Here is an 18,088-nt window from a genome sequence, read left to right on the forward strand (position 1 = left end):
TGTACCCACATGCGGCACTCCCTCTGCCCACCTCCCTCTTCATCCCTCAGAAAAACAGAAGAACAGCCAGTACCTGTAAATGAACCAGACGCTGCGATTCATAGGGCCTAGCGACGGCCAGGACGACGAGAGGGAGAGAGAGAGAGAGAGATCCTCCTCTCCGCATCCTCCCATTGCCATTTCCCCCCCCTCCTCCTCCTCCTCCACCTCCTCCTACTGCTGCTCCTCTTCCAGCCAGAGAACAGCGAGCGAGAGCGGCGCAAGGGGAGGAGAGGAGGAGAGAGAGACGGAGAGATAGAGAACGAGGGCCTAGCTCTCCCAACCCTTTCATACTTAAGACGGAGAGAGGGAGAGTGAGAGAGATGGTTCACTGTGGCTGCGACAGAGGAGGGAGAGCGAGCGAGCGAAGCGAGGAGAAAGTGAGGGAGGGAGGGTGAGATACAGGGACAGAGAGAAAGAGAACGTGTGGTTGGAAGACATGGTTTGGCATGGAAGAGGATAGAAATGATGTAATTTGATGAAGGGAGGGGGTCCGGGGGTGATCGAGTTTGTTTGCTGATTAGCTAATGCATGTGTTGAATGTAAGGACTCAGGTGCGCCTGCTGTGGTATACAAGATCAGAGCGTTTAGAAGGTGCAATTGAAATGCCAAGCACTGGTTTCACTAGGGCAACTGTCACACGCTCATCTATCTATCTAACTGTCTCTCTACTCCCCTCCCTCATCTCTCTCATGTACACCTCTTCCTCGTGTGAGTTTAATAGAGCGAAGGTTTCTATCACTGCCTCCACCAGTCACCGTTTTCCCATTCATAAAACTGGCATCTGCGCACGGAGGTAAAGAGAAGAAGAAAAAGAGAGAGAGGGAGCTGTTTCTAGTGCTCTTGTAGCGTAGCCATAGAGCACTACAGCTCTGAACTACCATCCACCTATTACATCATCACCGGTCGTCACCAGCTTCTGAATGAACTTTTTTTATTCATTTCTACATCTGTGGATTTTTCAATGCTGTTGCCTCTGGTCACGCCTGATTCACAATCTTCAGATTCACTACTTGCAGACTGACACACAATATAGCTGAATTATCTGTTTGCTCTGAATCCTGGTTTATTAGTTTCAGGGTTCGGAATCAGGATTCTGCGTGTTTTACAACATCGTCAAAATGAGGAAAGCAAATCTGTGGATGGTAAGACTTGTTTTCAGAGAAGATATCATGAATTCAACTGAATTCCAGTTTATTACTTTATTGACTACTTTTTCTTATTTAAAAGAATAAAAATAAACAATTTTAGTTAGGAAAAATGTTTTTTGCTTTGAAAATGCTTTGATATTTCTATGCTATCATTAAAGCTAATATTAAAGTAGGTTTCTACTGATAAACCTGATTACAAAATAAAGTTACAGACATTATTCAGATTACAGTTGTGTTGCAGTGTAAATCAAATAATATTAGATTTCTCTGAATACCCCATGTTAAAGTTCACACAAAAATTTCTAATTTTCCCTCATGTAATTACAGACCTCTATAACTATAACTAAGAAAATAAGAAGATATTTAGAAAAATGTTTGTTACCAGACATTTTTTTAAATATATTTTCTTGTGTTCCATGGAAGAAAGAGTCATATACCGGTCTGATTTTCAGACATAAGAGTGAATATCTTTTTTTGGGTTAACCAATATCGTTTTGACTTCAATATCGTGACGTATTTCCAAGTGAAACGTAATTTCGAGAGAGAAAAATAGTGGACGTGGCTTGCTTTGCGAATTGATTGGATATATAAAATCACTGTTCATTTTGTCACACACATGTGTGTGGTCACGTGGTTCATGGAGCCCTCAATAGTACCAAACTATATTCTAAATATATATGCACATTGTGTACACGGGATACTAAGTGACTAGCATATTGTATGGGGAGTAATATGAATATACGATCTATGAATGTAAAATATGTCCGCCAACTCGTTAAAATATATAAACATGCCGTTATTTCACCAACTGTACAGCAAATGCGTTTGGGAGACATTTAAATGAATGGGCTTCAGTGCAAGGTTTTGAACTATTGGTCGCATCATGACACGAGTTACTTCCGCATTGCATTCTTCCAACGGACGTATAGGTGAGTCTCGTCACTCTGTTTTTCAACGGCTCTGGAACTGGTATCAGACTGACAGTTGAAGGGGAGGAGAATGACGAATGTGCAGTTTCAGATTTTAACTGCATGTGTATGCATACACTTCCACACCTATCTGATTCCTCGTTTTCCTTCTGTCCACTTGACTATTGTTCCTACCTATGCTTGTCATCCCACACCTATCCCGTTCTGTCCTTTTTCCCGTCTCCTCTTTTTATCTTTCGATCTCACACCTACCCATTAGGTTCGAGTGCAACCAGTGCAACATATGACTGTAGAGGCTAAACATTCAATATTAAAAAAAAATGTTAACAGTAGAAATGTTTAGCGGTACTATCCACTGATGCAAACTACAAAATGCCGTTTTAAATGGAAAATGTTTAATTTACGTGATTCATGTAATCTACACATACACGAACAACCCCCGTCATTATTTCTGGTTTTATTACAGAAAGGCAGCTGTTACATTTCAAGGTAAGAATGAAATTACAATGATTACGTCTTAAGAGAAATAAATGTTAATTTTATAATGTTTTTAATTAAATGAGACAACCTCGATGACATATGCTGTAGACAAATGTGACCTCCAGAGGATCTTGCTCTTGTCTGGTCTGTGCTCAAAATTTAAAGTGGCAGTTTATGTAAAATGTTACGAAATTTTTATCACAATACTTCTAATGAAAGGTTTTTGTGTTTTTTTCCTGCCATCCCATGCCCTCTGCAGTTCCTCCACAACATATACACCTACCACAACACATAGCAAAATCTCACTCCAGGATGAAAAGTTGGCAGTCCTGTGAAAGTGGTAATAGGGACCACAGCTGTCAAATAAGATGCTCTGTAAATATTGACTAATACAGCTTCAAAATACAGTGTCATAAACATTATTTTCAACATGCTTCTACAATGCTTTGTTCCTCTTATGGAGATCCATGAAAAACAAAAGCCATTGGCATTCAGATGAACATCATGATTGGGTAAATGATGACAGAATTTTCATTTTCGGGTGAACTATCCCTTTAAACATACACAATCTGTGCAGACCAGACAAGCCATGCACGGGAAGGTAGCATGAGACCCCTCCCCCTCCTCCTGACCCCTCCCCCTTCCTTTAACAATGTCTGTAAACAAAGCGGAACCTATGAATGAAGGAGGAGAGGAAGCGAGAGAATAGAAAAAGAGAAAGATGCAACGGCATATCTCTGAGGGAGGGAGAGAAATGATGAGGGATGAGGCAAGAGAACGCCAGGAAAAACAGGGAGAGGAAAGTGAAAGGTAAAGAAAAGAGAAATCCAGAACTCACATCATCTCTGTCAAAGCCTCTTTCGTTGGGTGTCGATATTGTTCCTCTGCCTGACTCTCATCCCCCTCACCTCCTTCTTCTGTCTCTACGGCATTGCTGTATCCACAATCTAACGCCTTTTACTCCCTCTTCCTTCCACTCTGACATTCTTTCTATCCTCCAGCATGGTAGACTACACCACACCGCTGTTCATTCAGAGCATGTGTGTGAGAGAGGAGGGAGAGAGGGAGAGTGAAAGAGAAGCAGCAGGAGAGAGGGGGCAAGGAAGTGTGTATGGTGGCAGAAGGCATATGTGTTAGCCTGTACAGTATGTTTTTGTGCGCGTTCCCATTTTTGCATCAATGCCAGAAAACTTGCTCGCCTGGTATGTTTTCCGTGCAAGACCGCACAGCCTGGTGTGTTCATGCACCGAAACGAAATACGTGCAGAGGTCTTTAGTCAGCTTTTACCTGGAATGACAGTGTACATCCTTGACCCCATTTCACAGACCACTGCCCTACAAAGAGATCACGTGTGCTTGAAAGGCAGAGAGAGCTGCTAGGTGCTGCAGGATGGACACTCGTGGGAAAGATTATGACCCAAACGAACACGCAATGACAGTGGAATACAGAGAGCATAGGATAACACACTGTCTGTATTATCAGACTATTTCTATGTTGTCAGGAGGAAAACAGCTCATTTTCATGAAATAAAAAAAGCTGTTTTGTCTTTAAATAATCACTTTGTTGTCAAAGTTGGAAAAAAAGTTGACCAAACCAAAAAAGTGTTATTTCTCTTTACTCCAATAATATTGGATATCACTGAGCATTACAATTTATATTATTGCAAATACTACAATGAGTCACATAAAAATTCATTTGGTAAAAAATGACCATGTAGCCTCCGTCTTTTTAATAAGACGCTTGAGCTTTTCCGTCTTTCACAAGTTTTGACAATTCTTTGGCGCAATCACAGAGAAATAATTTTTCTGACAAAGACCTAACTGTGAATTTATAAAAAAATGAAATCCAATTAAGTGGTAATTTCTGTTTTAAAGGTTTAACAAAGCAAAGACAGAATCTTCCTAAGTACTCACAGGAACCTGCTTAAATGGCCCCTAAGGTATGCGGAGCACAAGTCGGGAATCGCTGTTCTATATTAAAGGGGTAAAAGCAAAAAAAATCAATGAAAGCAATAAGCGTGGGAGAGGGGATTTTTTGAGTTAAATGGTCTGTTATCAAGACATTATAGGTTTGATAAGCACACCTCAAGATCATCTTAAGAGAAAAAGGAGATCAAGTGAACAAATATCAGCCACCTTTCACACCCCATTCCCTTCTGGTTTCGTAATGCATGTATCTTAAATTCAAATCTTCACTTGTGTGATCACCATCTATGTATCCATCCACACATCTTTCTCTCCCTCGCTCTTTTTCTTTAGCGCCCTTCATCGTCTGACCTCCAGATGGAGTCACCACAGGGGTGGGAGGGTGATGGAGAGAAAATGAAAGAGTGCAGGGGGTGAGTAAAATGGGAGGAATTAAAAGAGAGAGTAATCTAATCCAAAAATAGACAAGTAAAAAAATAAAAACTTTAATTGAAATGAGATCAGTTTGTGAGTATTTGGTGAGCGAGATTCAGCGAGTTAATAATAGATGTGATTTTAATGTGTATATTTGTTTGTAAATACGTTGCTGGGCTTGTGTTGTGTTGTGTTACAGGCTGCTGAGATGAGGTGAGTGTGAGCTCCATCCGTGACAGGGACAGAATGAGATCACATGAAACTTTGTTTACTGCGAGGTGTTAATGAAAAGAGCGCAGCCGTGTTCATTTACCAGCTCACGACTCACAGACAGCTAGACAGAAAGAGAGAAATGCCTCTCAGAGATCATGACATGGACACTATAAACAGATATTATAAAGTCTGTTCATAGTCTTTTAAATGCCATTGAGTGCAGAACTGAGGATAAAAGTCACCATGAGTTTTCCAGGACCAAATAGCATAGACAACTTATGCCCTGCCATGGAAAGTATACTTCATGTACTTTACAGGTGTTCAACGCATGTGCATAGTATCTCTCAGTAGGGAGCAGTTATTTTTAGCACTGTGATGAATGACACAAACACGGTTGCAAGCTTGTAAAAAAATTACAACATTTTAAATTGAAGCATGTGCAGTTACCAAATTCCCGGAGTGTGTGTACAATTGTATAACGAAATTTGCGTCATGCATACTGTATGCTGACCATCGCGTATGCGTAATCGAGGCATACTTTGGGCTTTACTACAACCCCAACATGGACACATTTCAACTTCAAGAATAACAGGTTAAAATAGCTAAAAAAACAAGTTAACAACAACTCCACAGAAAAAGCAAACATAAAATTTTGACATCAGACCTTATGTTAACACATAATTTGATTATGCATGTGCTTACTACTTAAAATGTAAAGTTATTTAAACTTAACAGAATATAAAAGAGAAAACAATATTTAAATAATATGTCTCGTCACAAAATTCGCAATGTGTCTTTACATTTTAATTTAGCTAAATAGCTCAAAATATTGCACTTTAGAAGCAACAGAAAGTTATCCTTGGGTGTGAATGAAACTCAGTGAAACCCACAAGAAACGTGAGCAAGTAGATGAAAGAAAGAGCACAAATCTCCTCACGACTCCTGACAGAAGCGAGTGAAGAATCTGTATATGGATTCTTGTGTCTATCTTAGCTGAAAGCCTCAATCATCACTCACCAGATTATAAAGACAATTGAGAGAAGGTCCCGGGATCCCTGCTGAAAAGACCAGCAAGCAGCCTTAATGGTATATTCCACCCAAAAATATAAATTCCTCAAAAATAAGAATAAACTGTTCATAAACAAAACAGACTACAGTCGAAGCTGCAGAAAGGGACACATAATAACAACCTGAATTGACTTTCTTTCACCAGAAGAAATAATGGTTCCCCAACTTTCTTTAGACAAAAATGCAATATATTATACATAACTATGTTTTCAGAGGTGTATAAAGACCTTGCATAATGAAGTGTTATGTTTTTATTACCTTAGAATGAGTTATTTCTATTCTACATACACCGTGGGTCCCCTTGCATGGAATTCAACATGTTGTTTCTACGGTAGCCCTAAATGGACAAATTGCTCTACAGAACGCATTTCGTAAACATGGTATCTCCTTCGGCAAAGAAGCAACAATGGGAAAACATTTTAGTCATGTGACAGCCACCGTAGTACTTCTAAAGGGAGGGGTGGATTGAGCCTTTGGATGTTATTCACAACCTCACCGCTACACTGCTAACATTTCCTCACTGCTCCTTTAAGCTTAAGTTAACGGAAAAACATTCTTCACGGGGTTTTATTAACAAAGTTCGGGAGGAGTACGTGCAGATAACTAACCCGGGTGTTTTTTTCCTACGACCAATATCACCAATCATCTTTCAGCCCGGGAGAAAAACCCCTACAAATAGACAAGATGCCTTACATTCATTCTCTCTGTATTTTCGCAGCATCCCTCCTCCGCCCCAACTCCTCACCATCAACCTATTTTACCTCAGCATAATGGGGGGAACGACCTGAGCCTGGGCACACACCGGACTCAGGGCCCTCTCTATTATATGCTAGACGACCTCGTGAAATGGATTCATTAATTGTGAAAGTGATCTTACCTGGGCGCATCAAAGCTGTCGTAAGATCCAACGGTGTAATGCCGAAAGAGTCGCTTGGCTCGCTCACTGCGGCTTTCTGAAACATGCACACACAGATGCATCCACATCATTATGCTGTTGTAGCTACAGGATTGCAAAAAATACATTTGATTTCAAAATTCCTCATCTGGAAGAGTTGTGTATTCTAATTCGAGCCTGCGTGAAACGGCACGGTCAGTCGCACTTTGGTAGTGTCGTAAACTATCAATAGTGTTCATGGCTGTTCTCTCTCACTGATGTTAACATCACAGCATCGGAGGTGCTGTATCAGTCTGACAGCCCACAAATATAGCCGAGACCATAAAGAAGGTAAGCAACTGATATTTGAAACTGTGAAAGGAGTCTCACCCGAGCGATTGTCCAGGCTGCGTAGTGCAACCTCCTCTACGCAGTCAGAAGGGAACCAGCCGGTGCGCCCTCGAACCGTCCCCTCCCAGTAGCCTCCTTCACCTACACTCAGCACTGAGAGAAACAAGAGAGATACAACAGATAGGTGTGTGCATGTGTTTGGGAACAGTAAACATGTGAACAATATACAGACACAAACACACACTGTAAATCAGAGAGGCCATGCCCATTCGTGCCCTGTCGGACTTTCTGAAGAAATCGATGTTGATAAAAAGTTATCATTGATGATTAAGTTGTGTGATGCTTGTAGTTAAAAATGTTTCTTGGAGAGTGAGTCTTCTTACACTTATACATAATGGACTACCTGAATTGCCAAGTGTCTTTTCTTAAAGGGATAGATCACCCAAAAAGTTGATTAAATTATTCATCCTTATGCTGTTCGAAAACTGTTTGACTTTTTTCTTCTGTAAACCAAAAACCAAGACAAATGTTTTTGTGCCCATACAGTGTAAGTCATTGAGGGCCAAATGTGGTCTGGTTACCAACATTCTTCAAAATATCTTCTGTAGAAGAAAGAAAGTCATACAAATTTTAGTGACATAAGGGTGAGTAAAATATGAAAGAGTTTTCATTTTTGGGTGGACCATCCCTTTAAGTCCTGTTTTATTCCCTCTAGAGCACAGATACATGCACGTTAAGGAGTATTTTGACATTAATCATGCAAGGTCAAACTATTGTTTAATAGTTTACTTAAGTATGATGGCACGTGCACATGTGCAGGCTAACATAACTAAACTTGTATCCCTTCAATTGCAAACACATACACTAGCACGCCAAAACTGCTCGCAAAACAGACATATACTGACATACCAACACATATCACCAGAATACATACACAGACAACGTTTATCCACACCTGTGAAAAACATACAAAAAACTCATTTTATGGCGCTTCGCAACACACAAAAAACGTAAGACGCTGTTCCTTCACACTCACACACGCACATACATACATATACACACATTCACCTTTGACTTTGTCTCCCTTGTTAAGGCTGATCTCACGGTCCCCCTGGGCAGAATGCGAGCGGGTGGCCACAAACACACGCCCAGGTACGGCGCTGTAGAGACGTCGCCGCTGCCCGCTCGTTGTGCCCTGACTACTGATGGAGCCCGCCCTATACAAAGACACGCAGATGACAAAACATTCATTTATGGGCATTCATCTATAAACATTCATCTATTACAGGCTCGAGAGGATCTGAATTTAATGTTCATTAAGAGTTTGCTGAATGACCAGATATAATCTTGTCATTCTATTCCCTCTTTCCCTCACCCTTGCCTGCCCCGTGTTTGTCTGCTTCGATCATCTCTGTCTCCTGTTCGGCCCCGGGACGGGGAACGGGTTCGGGCACCGCGGGGACTGCTGGAGCTGCGCAAGGTGCCGCCGTGTTTCAGACCCTGACAGATAACCACACACATACAAAGATAACGGGTAACACTGATAAAGTGATTTCATGAGACCACATGTGGGAATCCAACAGTGTTAAAAAGTGCTGTGGAGCAAAGGGGTTAAGGTTTGGCTTTTCAGCATGACCCTGATAGCCCCTGTTGATATATGTACTGTATATAACTACATAATCTGTCAGCACACATTTTTCTGTTGATGAAAATGTAAAAGTACATGCACAAATCGATTACCTGCACAGATACAATGTTTGATCCAGGAGCGTTGGGAAAGGCAATCCAGTCTGGTACATTCATGCTGTTATCACTGTTGGCCCGCAGGAATGGGTGAGGATGGGGCAATCCAAGAGTTCGGCCACTCTCCCTCCTCTGGGGGGCGTACTTTGGAGACTCCAGAAAGGGAACTGACATCAAATGGAGACGAATAAGAAATTGAAAAGGTGCAAATGCTGCATTCCAATTCGCCGACTTATACCATGCCCTGAAAGTATGCATTGTTTTTGCTATGGAGAAGTATGTACATTTTAGTGCAAAGAAAAATAGCATGCATGCAATGGGACAGACTAATGTACAACAGAAGTGGCTGTTGATGACATTGTGATCATTAACAGTCAGACACTTAAAAAGACATCTCTTCTTTGCACTTGAGTATTTATCTATTTATTGTGTTTTATGTGTTACAGCACTTACATTGTTCATTCAGTAACATCACAATTTTATAAAATCATTTTTGGTAGCCTAAGATCAGCCTTTTCAGTGTTCATGGAGCAACACTTCAACGGAAACAGTAAACCAAATGGCTCATTTGAGAATATTAATTTCAACATGATTTGTGACATACTTATTTTAATTTTGAATACTATTTTGGACAGATTATTTGCGATCTTGGATGGAGGGAAATAGACGATAGATATATCTTCTATATTAAAGCATGCTAGAATTCATACAGTTGCTGTTGCTTTTAAATGCGCTTTAATATAGAAAGTATGGTACGGCTTACACAAAACTACTTATTTTAACAAGTGTTGTCTACTTGCTGTGTAGGGAACCTGCACTGAAAAAACAACTAGTCGGATAAATTTTTTTTGTGTGTTCATTTGCTTAATTTTTTCACACTGTGAAGTAACATTTCATATTTTATGTAGTGTTTTTGTATATAGTTTTGTAAGTAAATTTGCTTAAAACTGTGTGCAAAAATTAAATAAATGAAAACCAAAGTAAGTAAATCCTACTGTTTTCGGAACTTGCAAGCTTTTGAATTTCGGAAGTTAAAGAAAGGCAAAAGCATCCAGCTCCAAATGTCACACAGTTTGAAGGGGAAAAAACAAATCAAACACAAAATAAAAATACCACCACAACCAAAATAAATCTCTGCCCCTTACCTACGTCTGATTCACGATGGTTCTTAATGATTTCTCCCAGCTCAAAATGACCAGACATCACAGCCACCTAGAAAAGAAGTGCACACGCGTTTAAAATTTGCATCTGTGAATGACGCACAGTGACGCAAAGATTTGGAACAACACAATATAAAGCCCGCACACACACCACAACCTTCCATTCATTTTAAACACAAGCACATATGCTTAGAGTCACAGCTGGCCGTGTAGAAATGAGGAAGGTTAAGTTGAACAATTTTGGCTCGCTGCAGCTCCACCTGAGTCTCACAACGCATACCAAAACACTTATTCACAAAAACAGCCTAAATCAATACACCACACGTAGGTTAACAAAATAAATGCTACAGGAGGGTTTGTGTGAGTTTAGGTTTCTTTAACTACTCGGATGCAGAGTGTTGAATAAACAAAGTCTCATAATTACCTGGAATGGGGTCTGCCCACTGTTGTTCTTTGTGTCCTTACTGGCTCCGCGATACAGCAGAATGCGAGCACAGCTCTCCTAAATGGTGATATTAGACAATAATGGCTTTTAAAACTTTGTCGACATCTGATACTCACCATTAAACGTAGCAAGCGACATTCTCTGTAAACACATTTTTGGATTCAGAACAGTTAAGCTCAACACGCCGACATAAGTTTGTTCTTTTCAGTAGGATCCACTGAGAAATGTGATTGTTTGACCTGATTTGTGTGTCTAGACTGGTAAACTTACCTTATTATATAAAGCACATATGTGCAGGGCAGTGTTTCCTGAGGCATTCTGGGAAGAAGAGTCCGCACCATAAAAAAGCAGGTGCTCTAAGTGTTGTGAGTTTCCATTTTGACAAGCCTGGAAATAGAGGGATAGACAAGAAGGAAATGAAATATGATGGATGAAGAGTAGAGTAGGAAATTCAGGACCATTTGGAGAGGAGTAGAGAATAAAGAGATGTATAAAGGCAGAGGCAGAAATAGTTGTTTGAAGGGAAAAGAGAGAGAGAAGAAGACATTTTATACATTGTCAGAAGAGACACCTTCGCTAATTAACACCAGACTGAATGTGTAAGTGAGAGGAAAGGAATGAAAGAATCAAAATAGAAGTGCACACGTACAAAGGGAGAGAAGGATAAAGACAGACGGCGAGTGAAAGGCACGGTGATGTAAGAGATTATTTAGAAGAGAGGCATTGATACGTACAGTAGTAAAAAAATTAACACACAGACCCAGTGTGATGAAGATGCAGAGATGAATGGTGTTTCCCATCAGCCCTGAGACACGTAGGGATTGAGAAATGACGTATCATAAATGAGAGACAGAGAGAGAGAGAGGGTGAAAGGGAGAGAGAAGCAGCAACTGTATGACATGAAATGATGATATACAGTGACAAATACAACGTAGACTAAAAAACAACTACTGACTTAAGATTTCAAGCTAAAATTAACAGTATTGGGTTTATATAAAGAATTAAAAATATATATTTCTATACAAACGCCTTTTCGGTACATGGTAAATTTTAAATGAGCTTATTTTATTTTATTAGTAACCTTAAAAAAGTACAAAATCTCAATGATTTTGGCTCATTTTATAACTAAATATTTTACAGCATACCATTAACTATGTTAACTTTCGCTGTGTTTACGTTAACACGCATCAGTTCTGTTTGGCTTCAGTTTGAATCGTTTCTTTTTCTGTGTTTGTACCTGATGGGTCTCGTCCCAGCCATTCTCATCACGGAGCCCCAGCTTGGCTCTGTGGTACAGGAGGGTCTCACAACAGGAGGTGTCGCCTCCAATCAGCACAGTGTGGTACAGGGGAGTCAGCCCACGACCGTCTTTATAATCAGGAGACGCACCCAAAGACAACAGTGTCTGGAAACAATGACATTATTTTAAATATGATAACAATTTCATCTCAATTACAGGTATCTGTTCCAGAAGTAAAGATTACCAGTAGGGCAGTGTGTCGGTGTGTTCTGACGGCCTTGTGGAGAGGTGTCAAGCCATCCTTTGCCCTGAAGTCAATGTGAGCTCCCCCCATCCCCAGAACTCTGATGCTTTCACTTCCACCCGGCTCTGTCTGTACTGCCAAAGTGAGTGGGGTCTCTGCCATACACAAAACGCAATGATACATTTTTCATGTGTCAAAAGGTTAATGCATACTAACAAGCCATGTGGAAGTGCTTAAATCATGAATGTCCTGAATCACAATAACTTGTGCAAGTAAATTGAGTTGCACATTGTTTTCAATTACCTAAAAATTTCATACGTGGTGGTTTGCCTTTTAAGAACTGCAGAACACAACAGAAGACATTTTGAAGAATGTTGCCAACCAAATATTGGCCCACATTGACTTCCATGTATGGTCATAACCATTTTTGTGTTCCACAGAAACACTTTAAACAGAGCCATCTTTTAGCTTCAGATATATGGATTAGATAGACCGATATATGGATTCTGCTTGAAGGATTTTGTGTTTAAATAAAATAATGATTTAATAAGTTGTTCATGCTCCACCTAGAGGTTGCAAGTGAAGCAGCATTTCTCACTCCCCCAGTAAGCAGGGTCTGCTTTGAGAAGTGACTGTCAGTCTGACAAGCACAACATCAGATCTGTGACAACGCAGATGACACAAACTGTGAATAACACTCAAGGTAGCCGGTCTCTAATATTACTTTGCGTTGTCATCTGGTCGACAACATGACTTTCACAGCACGTCTGGCCAGTCAACGGTTCACCAAATGTTTAAAGAATATTGTGTGAAGTTGTGAATGTTAAAAATGGGAATTATTATGCTATGATATATAATATTCAGCGGTTTTCCACTTTTGACACAAACTATACTGAACCAACAACAAATGGTTTCAACTCATTGAACAGAAAACGCATGAAGTTTCATTGTCTGTTTGTTTTTTGTTTTCCTTAAAGTACGCGCTTTGCACAATTTAAACTCCAGGTGACTTTTGTCATAAGCTTAATGCACCAACACAATGCAAATGACCATGTAAACATGAATTGAATATTCATGCACCCTGATCTCCATATGCATGTAGCATGTGTGTGTGACAGTTCATGCTCTGTTGGCGGTTATTAATTATTCCGATCGCTAATTGCTAACAGTTCATTACCTCAAGGGAAGTAAACAACGCAGTGTCTGACACCTCACCTCCTGAATCAGGGTCGTGGTAGTTGGGGTCAAGCCCTTTGTCTATAAGTTTGGATACCTTTTCCACTGAGCCAGCCTGAATGTAGTCCATGAACTTCTTTAGACTAGCCTGTAGGTTGAGGTGGATACAACACACATTTCAATTTGCTTGACAATCGCGTGTATCCTACACATCATACAGAATGATTCACTTTTGTAGTGGTGCCTACCTTAGTGTGCAGTTTGGCCAGCTGTTTCTCGTCTAGATTAGTCTGTTTGTACACCCTGGTTTTGTAGCGGAACTGTGTGAACGGAAACCCAGTCAAAATCAGCGGAGGGTTAAAGGAACAGTTCAACCAAAAACACAATCAATCCCACAATTCACGTCAACAGTATGGTGCTTGATCTCTATGGAAAATATAGTTGGTAAATTCTGATACACTAATCTAACACATGCTGAGTCTTGTCATCTTAAAGTCTGTAATTGTGAATGTAGTTGATTATATTTTACACATTTTTTGTGGTAGTAATTCAGCATGTCACAGATGCGGACGTCAAAAAGCCTATGTTAAACTGTCTTTTACCTTTTTTGTGTTGATTCCGCTCACATTTTTGACTGAAATGTTTATACTTGTAAATATACGTAGTCTTTCATATTTTCTAGCTGTCCACAAAGACCATCATTTTCTGCCTTGCACAGCGATGTAAACTCCAGGGGAAAAGCTCTTGTTGTTAGACTTGGACTTATTGTCTGCCCCTAATAATGCCTAATAATGTCTTGCCTTTTTCTACAAATTACATCCCCTTATATAAACCAATTTAATAATTTTACTGTAAGAAAAAGCATATCAGGTTATTAAAATTCATGGTTAGCAAAGAAGCTGCTTAAAAAAACGTACATATCATCTAGGAAACAAACAATTTCATGTTTCCAAGCACCAGCAATCGCATTACATCATTGATCTAGTGTTAAAAATAGAAGCAAAACAAACAAATCAAGAAGACTCCAACCAGACAAATACCTCCAGGTAGGGTACTCCTTTCTCAAAGGACTGGGGGTACTCTCTGAGTGGCCGCTCCTCCTCCAAAAACTTGGCATCATGCCCATCAGTAGCAGGTTGGAAAAGGCCGTAGTTCAAAACGTCTCGTAGAGATTCGGTCAGACTACACAGCACCTGCTGCTTTGCCTTCCACACTGTTGCATCTGGGTTGAACCGCAGACATTTCTACAGAGAACCAGAGAAGCTGCTGTTAAATATTGAACAAAAAGACATAATCGGTTGATTGGCGCGATCAAATGGGGTACAAAAAAGTCAATGAAAGCATACTAGATTCTGACATTCCGACTGGAACCAAAAGAACAAGCTCAACTACATGAACACTAGGGGGAGACATTGTGATAAGCTAAAATTATTGTAGTTGTATATAAACTTGCACCTTTGGGTCAGTGGATCCCTGTCCAGCAAAAGTCCATTAGCTTTATTAACATCCAATTAGCTAAATATCGTAGCTTATAAATGAGATATCTTGCAGTTAAAACAATGATCTGTAACTTTCTCCTGTACTGTTATAGATGTTGAATTGTTAGGCTTTCTGATCCGACACATTACAGTAAGCTGATGCCTACTGCTGTGATAATGCTTAAAATTCTCCTCCTAGAGCACAAGTCTGAGCTCTGGCCCCAGGCTAAGAAACATGTTAGCTTGCGGCCGCTCTGAATTTTGGCACAGCAGCGCTGTTCCAGGAACAGTGAAAATGGGACATCTCTGCGGTAGTGCTGGAATGAGATCCCCTTCTCTGACCTTGAGGAGCTGCAACGATTGGTCCACGGTTGTGTGCAGTAATGTATGTCAGAAGCTTTTTTACCCCTGTCCTCTAGATCGTGTGTGTCCATGCAATGGCATAGAGAACTGTGAAATGTCTTCCTCCCTCTGTTATTCAGTCTCTCACTTTGCGCACAGCCAATCCCCGTCACCAAGGCAACCAGTTCATTAATGGAGCAAGCTGCAGGTTGCCATAGAAACATCTCAGCAGTCCCTTGGTGGGCTATGGTATGCTGTATGTGTTTCAGTGTGATCTTACGGAGAGTGTGTGTACTGGAGGAAGTTCTTCTTGAGAGAGTTTGCAGGTGTAGTAGATGAGTACAAAGACCATTTACAGTACCTTGCTAAAATATCTCATATCACCTGGCACTCGAAATGTACTACCTTTTTTAAAGGTACATAACTCATATATAGATGCAAGTAAATTTGCACCTGTGCAATTACAAAAAATTTAGGTTGAATGATAATAAACCTGGAAAATAATTTATTGTAATGATAGCTAATTAAATTAATTTAGCTGGTAATCTAAATGCTATTATTTTCAGGTTCAAGCAACAGACCTCTGCACAGTACAGTTACTTTCATATTGTCTATTAAAAGAGTAATTGGATGTCTAAAAAGATTTTAAAAAACACTTAAGATGTCCTGCTATGTATAGGTTTAAAAAAAGGTTTTTTGAACCATTATCTTCGGCAAAATATTTTTTTACATTAAAATAGCATGAAGCTGGTTTTAAACAAATACATTTCCAATCCGTCTTAAAAATTGTATTTTTTCACCCATTTCATCATGCAAATATGTTCAATAAAGTAAAGCACAAACTCCGGGGTGTTACAAAAGTATGATAAATTAGCCTATACGGAGAATATGCTGAATAGTAACATACTGTATATTACTCCTGTGCTTTACTATAACTTGAGTAATTGCTTCTGCATTTAATTGTATTTAAAAATACACTTTTTGAACTTATGAAATCAAGAAACTAAATATTTATTATTTATATTTTTTATTACAACGTGTTTAATTGCAATTTTCTCAGGATCCTGATTTCCTATGGCTGCAGATAAATGTGGTTAATGTAGGCCTTTCCTGAAATCTGTTACCTGAAACGATTCAACTTAAAATTCAGCCGCAGTTGTTTATATAGTGGTTGCAGAAGTCATGTTCGTTCATCATCTATGATGGGTCTAATTAAACGCATTAATGCATTATTTAAACCAAAGGCATTGGAAGAAAGACTGATGGCATGTGGCCAATTACATTTAATACTAATAGACGTGATTTAAAAATGTATATACATCTGCAGAAAACAATTAAGAGATAATTTCAAAATAATTTTTAATAAATACATTTTAATAAAATAAAATTATTACAGTTTTCCTTAATTTACTATTTATAGGTATGCGTTTAAGTAAAATAATAATTTTTGTTTCATTCTGTGAACTACTAACAATATTTTCCCCAAAATTCAAATAAAAATATTGCTTTTATTTGCATAAAAAGAAAACTGGAGAAACAGGTCAAAATAACAGGAAAGATGCTCTGTTATTTGTCAGACCCCAAATGCTGCAAAGAAAACAAGTTCACATTCAATTTTAAGCAATACAACAGAAATATTTGAACACGTATTTAGGAAAAGTTCAAACTTATTTTTTTTTATGTGTTAACCTGTATTTCTCTTATCACAGTTTCATGTGTCTTGTCATTCTGTCAGTCATTCACATTGCTGTTAGATGACTTAATGTCAGTCGGTTTTGACCTTGTTGAAATTCAACAGATTGTTTCTTAATTTTTCTGCATGACAATGTTTTAAAAAGAGGAACGTTTTAAGCTGAAATAACCTGAGAAATTACATTTTAAGGAGTAAATAGTATTTATGTATTTATTTTTAGAAAATCGAATTGAAAAACATTACTGTATTCAGCTTCAACAGCGTATAAATCCTAAGTTATTAGAAAGATTGAAAATAGTTTACACATCACAAAAAATGTAAATAATGTCTTATTGCTGTAATCTTAAACCATTCCAAACCATTTGAAAGAATGATTTGTTTTCACTCTCACCATTATTTTCCCCCCATGCATCTCTTTGTGTCTGTGTACTGAGCTCCCTAAGGCCCATTTCTGCAGGACAGTATCAGGTGGATTAAGAGCCTTTAATGAGATCTACAGGGAAGAAACTTTTCCAGAACAACCCCCCCCCCCCCTTTCCCACTTATGGATATTTTCATGACCACGCCCTTCCGCTGACTCCACATAGTCTACTTCACGTTTCATTTAGCCACTGATGTGCATTTTTCTTGTGACCATTCTTTCCCTATCATCATTGTGTATGTACTCCTGATGGGAGCTCTATGGCTAATGATTCTGACATGCAGGGGTGCTGTGTAAAGGCTTTAATGTAAAGCAGAGGTTTCCACTATTTACAGGCGGACTCTATATAAGCTGTTTTAGGCTATTTTTCTAATCCTACCAACCCTGTCCCCCATGTACAGTATCACTGCATCATACTCACAAGTGTATTCAGGATGTGTGGGCATTTCTGTGGCCCTGAAATCCCTAGATTCACTAAGGTTTGTGTTAGTGAACCCTGTCTCTTCAAACTCATTAAACCACAATTAACCAGCAATTACAGTTTATTGAGGGAAAATTAACTGATATGTAGAGCAGGGATTTGCACATATCACTGCACATGAGAGACACGGACAGAGAGTGGTGAAAGAAAACCGTTTGAGGTAAGACAAAAACCCTGAAACAAATTAAAGAGAATCTGGAGTGAAGAATGTCATTCTGTCT

At 39.3% G+C, this 18,088-nt stretch overlaps 1 protein-coding gene across 1 annotated transcript in view; it reads right to left on the reverse strand.

The window, feature by feature from the left end:
• The window catches only part of shank1 (SH3 and multiple ankyrin repeat domains 1), a 77,777-nt gene that overhangs the window by 24,716 nt on the left and 34,973 nt on the right, over window positions 1-18,088 (reverse strand). Inside the window, exons 3-15 of the mRNA XM_079456612.1 lie at window positions 14,493-14,696; window positions 13,701-13,772; window positions 13,492-13,600; window positions 12,277-12,431; window positions 12,030-12,197; window positions 11,063-11,179; window positions 10,772-10,849; window positions 10,333-10,399; window positions 9,185-9,354; window positions 8,820-8,944; window positions 8,513-8,661; window positions 7,484-7,597; window positions 7,097-7,172 (exon numbers count right to left, since the gene is read on the reverse strand). Coding sequence (XP_079312738.1) covers window positions 7,097-7,172; window positions 7,484-7,597; window positions 8,513-8,661; window positions 8,820-8,944; window positions 9,185-9,354; window positions 10,333-10,399; window positions 10,772-10,849; window positions 11,063-11,179; window positions 12,030-12,197; window positions 12,277-12,431; window positions 13,492-13,600; window positions 13,701-13,772; window positions 14,493-14,696 — 1,604 coding nt within the window. The remainder of the gene's footprint in view (window positions 1-7,096; window positions 7,173-7,483; window positions 7,598-8,512; window positions 8,662-8,819; window positions 8,945-9,184; window positions 9,355-10,332; window positions 10,400-10,771; window positions 10,850-11,062; window positions 11,180-12,029; window positions 12,198-12,276; window positions 12,432-13,491; window positions 13,601-13,700; window positions 13,773-14,492; window positions 14,697-18,088) is intronic.

The sequence above is a fragment of the Barbatula barbatula genome (assembly GCF_947034865.1).
Source record: "Barbatula barbatula genome assembly, chromosome: 5".
Lineage (NCBI taxonomy): Eukaryota > Metazoa > Chordata > Actinopteri > Cypriniformes > Nemacheilidae > Barbatula > Barbatula barbatula.